This window comes from Tupaia chinensis, unplaced genomic scaffold (genome assembly GCF_000334495.1).
Source record: "Tupaia chinensis unplaced genomic scaffold, TupChi_1.0 Scaffold144682_1, whole genome shotgun sequence".
Classification (NCBI taxonomy): Eukaryota; Metazoa; Chordata; class Mammalia; order Scandentia; family Tupaiidae; genus Tupaia; species Tupaia belangeri.
The window spans coordinates 2,012,571-2,020,534 of NW_006204543.1; the positions used below are offsets into that span (position 1 = coordinate 2,012,571).

Genomic DNA, 7,964 nt, shown 5'->3' on the forward strand with positions numbered 1-7,964 from the left:
GAGCAGGCTGAGGCGCAGACGCCTGGGTCAGGGCCGTTCCGCCCGGTCAAGCTCCTAGCCTCTCCGGCAGCCCTGCAGAACCAGGTGCAGGGAGGGCTGAGACAGGTGTGTGTGTGTGTGTCTGTCGTGTGGGCCTTCTCTGACACGGACTGGGGTGCAAACATTTCTTGTCCTCCCATTGAACCAGAGGCAGTAAGAGTTAAACGCTGGATTCCAATCATTCTGGGGCCCGACTTACCCTGTCTGGCCACTGGCAGGTCCTGAATTCCCCGAGTTCAGCCAGGAGATGGGTGTGTCTCTTTTCTAAATCTCCCCACCGCCTTTGATTAAACCTCTGGTGTTCCGCCATAGGAAAGGGTCAAGCCAGTATTGAGTATGACCAGTTACTTAACTCCGTGCAAACGTGTTCTAATACATACATTGTGCCAGTCTCGGTTTTGGGTGCTCTCGTCCCTTCTGTTGCTAATAACGAAATGACCGGGGCGTGGGCAATTTGTAAACACTGACGTTTGGAGCTCACCGCTTGGAGGTCCAAGGCCCCGGGGACGCATCGGTGAGGGTCTTCTTGCGGATGGACAGCATGTGGCCGGAGCTGGAAACAAGACACCAAGTTCATCCCTCTTCCTACCGCAACCCAGCAGGACTCTGTCACGGGAGCCCGCCCCGGGCCCAGCCACTTCCCCAAAGCTCCACGTTTCGGCAGCACAACAGCAGCAGGTCCCCACCCTCACACATTGCAGTGGCTCAGTGGCCCCGTGGCCCCATGGATTTCAGGAGGACGCACAGGCGGCCGGAATGCACCAGTCGTCAGCAAAGCGAAGACGTGCTTTTCTCTGCAAAACTGCACCCTCGTTTGGCTTTTACCTGTCGCACCGTCTACTTGGGGAGACATGCGTGTAACAGAGGCCGTCCTCTGACGATGCAGGACAAACACAGAACAAGGGCCGTAGGTGGCACAGGGGCGGTGCAGATGCTCACCTCGGCCCGTCCGGCGTGTCATAAAGGGAGGAGCTTAGGCTGCGGGTGCTGGAGCTGGGCGTCTGGGCAGGAGAAAACTGGAGCAGCAGGGACCCATAGGGATGCACACTGCGTCTTCATTAAAAAAAGAAAAAAGGCAAGGGAACCAGCAGTTAGCATATTGGCTATGTCGCTGGACTCCCACGTAGTCAACCGCGGTTCGTGTCCCGGACCCGGTGGCTTAAAACTCATGCCGGGCGCGTGTGCGTGCGTGCCCAAGATCCCGAGAGGAGAATGAAGGAGAAGAGATTGTGGCGTGACCATCCCCCCTGGGGGGTGATTTCTCGCTGTCTCTATGTCTCTGTCTGGTGAGCGCACGCGCCCTATAGCGAAAACCTCTCCAAAAGAAAAAAAGGCAAAATGGCAAACAGGAAGAGGATTCTTGAATTAGTGGGAAGATACCCACTTGGCTCAAGTATTTGAATGTTATTGTGAAGACTGATGAGAGAGCTGATTGAAATGCTGCTGAGAAAACTGTGTACAGAGTCAGGTAGACGGGGGCTTTGACAGTGCAACTGGACACGCCGGGCAGGCCCTGCGCTGTGAGCAGGGCTCCCTGTGCACACACGCGGGGCTTGCACGTGTGTGCCGTCACCCGGGCTGACTCGGGCTGTGGGTGCCTCTGTCCCTCCCTTGTGGAAGAAATAAAAGTAACAATATATAGATATTAAAACCTCAGAGGGGCTGGCAGGTGGCGTGGTGGTTAAGGACACTGGACTCCCACATGGCCGACCACGGTTCAAGTCCTGGACCTGGAGGCTTGCTCTCTCACTTTCCCTCTCTCGCCTTCTCTCTGGCTCTATCCCTCTCTGGTCAAAATTAAAAAAATGAAATAAATGAATGAATAAATAAAAAACAAAATAATCCTTTAAAAAAAGATTTATAAAAACAAAAACAACTCAGAAAGAAGTGTGTCACACAGCTGTGTGGGGGTGGGGCCGTGCTCTCTCGCTGTCTGTGTCTGTGTCCTGTCCTTTCACGGCTGTCCCTCGTGCAGGCATCACCACGGTGCTGACCATGACCACCCTCAGCACCATAGCCAGGAAGTCCCTGCCGCGAGTGTCCTACGTGACCGCCATGGACCTCTTCGTGACCGTGTGCTTCTTGTTCGTCTTCGCGGCTCTGATGGAGTACGCCACCCTCAACTACTACTCCAGCTGCCGGAGACCAGCCGCCGTGAAGAAGGCGACGTCGGTGAGTCGGGGCACGGGGACTGCCTTCCTGGGAGGCAGTGGGAGGGTGTGAGATGGGAGAGTGTCTGAATACAATTTTAACGCAGGCTGCAAATACCTGGTTCAAGACGACGTTTGTAGAAATGGGCCACTCCTGGCCCCAGAGCACATGCCGGTCCCCACGCCCACCACACTCAAGCTGCTACTCGCCCTCCCCCTGTACCCCTGGCTTGGCCCCCTGGCTGCACCCCAACCAGAGAAGCAGGTGTAAGTCAAGGGAACACGGCCACGACAGGTGGCCTGCCACCACTGCCTCCACCAGCACACGGGCCATGGCCCCTGCGTTTGAGCAGCCCCCAGAGAGCAGAATCGGGCTAGACTCGGGGGACAGGAGGTGCCAGCAGGAACTGCCAGATTGCGTGGGTTCTACTGGCAAAGGGGAGAGGAGCCCACTGCCCGAAGCCAAGGACGCTCTGGAGGGTCCCCCCTCTGCAGTTTCACTTCCAGAGGAGAAAACCACAGACTCTCCTCTGAGCCTCCGAATCCCAGGCCCCCACCCACAGAACAGGGACACACTGCACAGAGCTAACGCACACAGGGGCCTACGAGAGCGGGCAGCTCCGGGAGAGGCCCTCGGCTGGGTCTCCCAGCTCACACCCTGCTGGCCAGAGGGCTCCACCTTCTCGCCACCTGACAGCAAGTGGGAGCCCCTCTTCATCAGATCTCCGCAGCGTGAAGGGACCAGAGGACTCAAAAGAGAGCACCCCCACCCTAACAGAAAATCAGAGATTAAATTTGGGGACGTAACGAAAGCAGTCAGGATAGAAAAGATCATCGCAATTAGGACTTGCAGGAAAAAAATACCTGAGAGCACAGCTCGAGCAATAATGGAGAATAAAAAGTCATACAAAAAGAAACAGCACCGAGAGCTGGGTTTTGAGAAGAGAAACGAAATTGACACCGCGGTAGCTAGACTAAGGAAGAGCAGAGAAAGAAACAGAGAGACGGAATCGAGTCAGCAGCAAACAGGTGCCACAAGAGGTCACGAGCGACTACCACGAGCGAGGCTTTGCTAGCCAAGAGGAAACCCAGCTTAGGCGAACCCATCTCTGGACACACACAAGCCACCTAGTTGGTGGTCAGAAAAGGCATGACACGGTTTCCTGGTTTCCTGTGCAGAAATGTGGCATGACTTCTCTGACCACCCAACAGATTGAGCCAGGGAAAATAAAGTCTGACTAGACCGACACCAAGCAATGAGGCTGAGTCAGTAATAAAGAAAAGCCGCGTCTCGAAGGCTTCACTTGTGAACTCAACGAAGCTTTTAAAGAGGAGCTAACCACAATTGTCCTAAAGCTATTATTTTAAAGAATTAATTTTTATTTATTATTATTAATTCAACCAGAGAAAGAGAGGGAAAGTGAGAAAGCAAGCCACCAGGTCCAGGACTCGAACTGTGGTCAGCCATGTGGGAGTCCAGTGCCTTAACCACCACAGTGCCTGCGGGCCTGTCCTCAAACTGTTTCTAAAGATCCAAGAGTAAGAAACCCTCCCAGGGTCCAGCAGACAGTGATCGACTGTGGTTCGAGTCCCAGACCCAGTGGCTTAAAACTCACACTGGGTGCATGTGCATGTGTGCCCAAGATCCTGAGGGGTGAATGGAGAAGAAGGGATTACACGGAGCAATCCCCCCTGGGGAGTGATTTCTCGCTTTCTGTGTCTCTGTTTCTCTCCAACAAGCACATGCACCCTGTAACAAAAATCTCTCGAAAAAAGAAGAAAGAAAGAAAGAAAGAAAGAAAGAAAGAAAGAAAGAAAGAAAGACAGAAAGAAAGAAAGACAGAAAGAAAGAAAGAAAGAAAGAAGAAACCCTTCCAAACTCTGTGACTCGTCCGTCACCTTGATCCCAAAAGCAGTCAAAGCGTGACAAAAAAGAAAAGTACAGACCGACATTCTTGAGGACAGATGCAGAAATCAACAAGGTATGAGCAGATTGAATCATGAACACACTCGATTGATTACGCACCATGAAAGGTAGGCTTTATCCCGGGTGTAAGCGTGGCCCTGCATCTGCAAAAGAATACATGATACATCACATTAACAGAAGGAAAGATGAAAACCGCATGATCACATCAATGGATTCGGAAAAAGCATTTGACAGAACGCGACACCCTGCCCTGACTGACCCCAGCACAGCCGTTACAGAAGAACCACTTCTCTCCGCACAGTAAAGCCCAGAGTTACGTGGTCAGTGGGGAAGGCTGAGCGCGTTCCCACCAAACAGTGGCACAGGATGGGGCTGTCCCTTTCCCCACTCCTCCTCAACGTGGTACGGAAGTCCGAGCCAGCGCAGTCAGGACAGAAATAAACATTCCAACAGGAGAAGAAGTGAAAATGTCCCTGTTCGCAGACGACATGATTATAGAATAGAAAATCCAAAAGAATCCACCAAAAAAAAAAAAAAACCTCCTAGAAATGACAAATGAATTTGGTAAAATACAGGCAGGATACAAAATATACAAAACCATAGCATTTTTATGCACTAATAATGAGAAGACTAAAGTAGAATTGAAGAAAGCAAGCCCATTACAATAGCCACCAAAATAAAAGGAAAAAATGGAATGAAAGACCTCTACGATGAGAACTATGAAAAACAGGAGGAAAAGAATTGAGCATGACATGCAAACGTGAAAAGATATCCCTTGTTCCTGGTTTGGAAGAATGAGTATAGTCAAAATCAATTGTACCCAAATTAATTTACAAATTCAGCGTGATTCCAGTCAAAGTGCTGGAGGCATTCTTCACAGAAACAGAAAAATAAATAAATAAATAAAATCTATCGCCGGAGTAATTAAAGGAGGCGTTTTCTCATTTTCTACCCAACCTCCTAAAACCTTACAAAGCTGTGCTAATCAAAACAGCACGGTACTGGCACAAAAACAGACACGCAGACCAATGGAGCAGAACAGAGGGCCAGAAATAAACCCCAACACATGCAGCCTACGGATTTCTTTCTCTTTTTTTGGAGAGGTTTTTGCTATAGGGCACGTGCGCTTGCCAGACAGACAGAGACAGACAGAGAGACAGAAAGCGAGAAATCACCCCCCAGGGGGGATGGCCACACTGCAATCCCTTCTCCTCCATTCCCCTCTCGGGATCTTGGGAGCACACGCACACACGCCCGGCGTGAGTCTGGGACGTGAACCGCGGTCGACTACGTGGGAGTCCAGCGACATAGCCATTATGCTAACTGCTGGTCCCCAGCCTACTGATTTCTGACAAAGGGCACAGACAGTCCTGTGGGGAAAAGAAAGTGTCTTCGGCAAATGGGACTGGAAGAACTGGATGTCTGTGTGCAGAGAAATAAAACCGGACCCCTTCTCTCACCGTTAACCAAACATCACCTCAGAATGGCTCAAAGAGCTAAATGTAAAGCCTCACACTATGAAACTACTGGTGGAAAACACAGAGAAGACTCTTGAAGACATTGGACTCTTAAATACCCTAAAGCACAGGCAATAATCCCCAATAAGCCAAGGGGACTGTCTACACTACGGCAGACAGCGAGTGCAGACACAGGGACTTCGTAGGAGAGGGTAGACAGTAGGGGTGGGGGGGGCCTCTGGAGAAACGCATTGAGCAGGCGAGAATGTGAGGTTACCTGCTGAAAACTCTGTGCACGGTAGTGTCTTTGACTTGATTGACATGCACTGCCTGCGTGCTTTGCGAAGCCGTATGCTGTGAAGATGCGCACGATTCAGTGTAGCATGTTTTAAATGGACAGGAATTCTTAAGACGTGAATGAGCCCTTCAGGCATCTCTCTGGCATCTCTGCCAGTGACATAGATTAGTAACGCTTTCTTTAAGAGAGATTTTTTGCTATCGGGCACATGTGCTCACTGGAGAGACAGAGAGATAGAACGTGAGAAATGGCCCGCCGAGGGATGGCCGTGCTGCAGTCCCTTCTCCTCCACTCTCCTCTCAGGAATTTTGGCATGTATGCACACGCGCCCAGTATGAGTTTCAAGCCTCCGGGTCTGGGACTCGAACCGCCGTGTGGGCGCAGATTAGTAGTTCTTCATGTTGCTCCTAACGAGGGTGGCCTGGGATGTAGGTTTCTGCGGCCATCATCTGATTCCTTTCTCCTCCTTCTCTTGTAGCTATTACACCCAGACTCCTCGAGGTGGATCCATGAGCGGATAAGCCTGCAAGCCCCCTCCGTATGTATAGCATCCCGGTGCTGATACCCCTGAGAACCTTTACTCAGCTGAGATTGTGTCTGAGGGCCGGCCCCGCATGGCTGTGGTTTGAATCCCAGCCTCGGCAGCTTGGGAAAAAGCACTGACCCAAACTAAACGGGGACTTTAACTCCACGAGAGACCTGAAGGGGGACTTTGGGAGGCCGCAGGCGCAGAAGGGCCACAGTTTCTGGGGCAGTTCAGTTTTTCATGTAAGAAACTAAAAGCCCTGGGCCCTGAAGCACGTAGACACAGCACAGCCCTCAAGGCAGCTCCGTCCTGTCGCCAGAGCTCACATACTAATCCCGCTTACAAGACCGAGATGAACCTAGGTGCTCCGAGCCCCGAGCGCCGCAGCGTCCTGCTTGGTCCTTCTGCACGTGCCGCTCTGAGGCGTCGTGAAGGTGGTCAGTCTTATAAAGGGGGTCAGCCCACAGTTCTCACCATAACGAGGTGAGAGCGCCGTCAGCTCTCCGGGTCCGAAAGCCCCAGAGCGGCTGCCACCAGGAAAGGCAGTTTTCTGGTTGGCACTTGTCAGAAAGGCCAGGTGTCCCAGACGCAGTGGCTGGGGCTAGGCTCTGTGTTGTTCCAGCAAGCCTCCCCACCCGTGCTGTTCACACCTGCTCACTCGGGCTTCAGGACTGTTACCTAGAGACACGCCCGTGTCACAGCCCTGGGGACAGCGGGCTCACATCCCACCCACCCATTGCAGCTGCGGAGGGCGGTGGCCGCTGCACAGGGCCCCGCCGGGCCAGGGGAGACCCCGCCCGGTAAGGACAGGCCACGCTCAGGAACCGCGGTCCAGGCGCTACACGGTCCCTTCCTGTCTACCAGGACACACCGAGTGGCTGCAGGGTGACTGCGTGCGGGTCACCACCACTTCCTGGCCTGACTCCACACAGCCACGAACACACCCAACACATGGGGACCCAGAACCAGGAGGAAAGGGCTGCCTGTTTTCTTGTAATACAAGTGTTTGGTAAAAATTTAAGCCACTCTGAGGAAGGGGGAGCGGCCTGGTCTCCAGCAGGGTGTGGAGCCCGGGCGCAGGGTCCGGCCAGCGGGGAGACAGGCTTCTCTGCCCACCCTTTGCTAGCAGCTGCCCCGAGTGCCAGCAGCCTGCCGGGCTCAGCCTGAGCTGCACAAACAGCACTAGCTTGGAGCGGCAGTCACGCCGGAGCTCGCCCGTGGCTCCCAGGAGCGTCGGATCTCCCCACGCGATAGCCCCCTGAGCTCGGCTTCCTGGAGGACCTGGTGGTGCCCAAGTCAGGCCGAGGCCGCTGCTGGAGGGAGCCCTCCCCTCCCCTGCCATGCCGACTGCTCGCTCCGCTCCGGCAGCAGAGCCGACGAGGCGACCCCCCAGCCCTGCGCAGTCCTTGAGATGACAGCAGCGTCCCTCTGCCCCACTCGAGCTGCCGTTTTGCCTAAAATACACAGAAAAGGAAATCCTCTCGTCAGCCTTACGCGCTGTATTTTTCACTGTTGACTGAGTAGAAAAATGTACCAGATTTCTTTCCCCAGTCCAGCCCACGTACTG

At 53.3% G+C, this 7,964-nt stretch overlaps 1 protein-coding gene across 1 annotated transcript in view; it reads left to right on the forward strand.

Moving 5' to 3' along the window:
- GABRG3 (gamma-aminobutyric acid type A receptor subunit gamma3) overlaps window positions 1-7,964 on the forward strand; it is a 313,039-nt gene that overhangs the window by 301,595 nt on the left and 3,480 nt on the right. Inside the window, exons 8-9 of the mRNA XM_006167247.2 lie at window positions 2,015-2,211; window positions 6,350-6,409. Of these exons, the coding sequence (XP_006167309.1) occupies window positions 2,015-2,211; window positions 6,350-6,409 (257 nt within the window). The remainder of the gene's footprint in view (window positions 1-2,014; window positions 2,212-6,349; window positions 6,410-7,964) is intronic.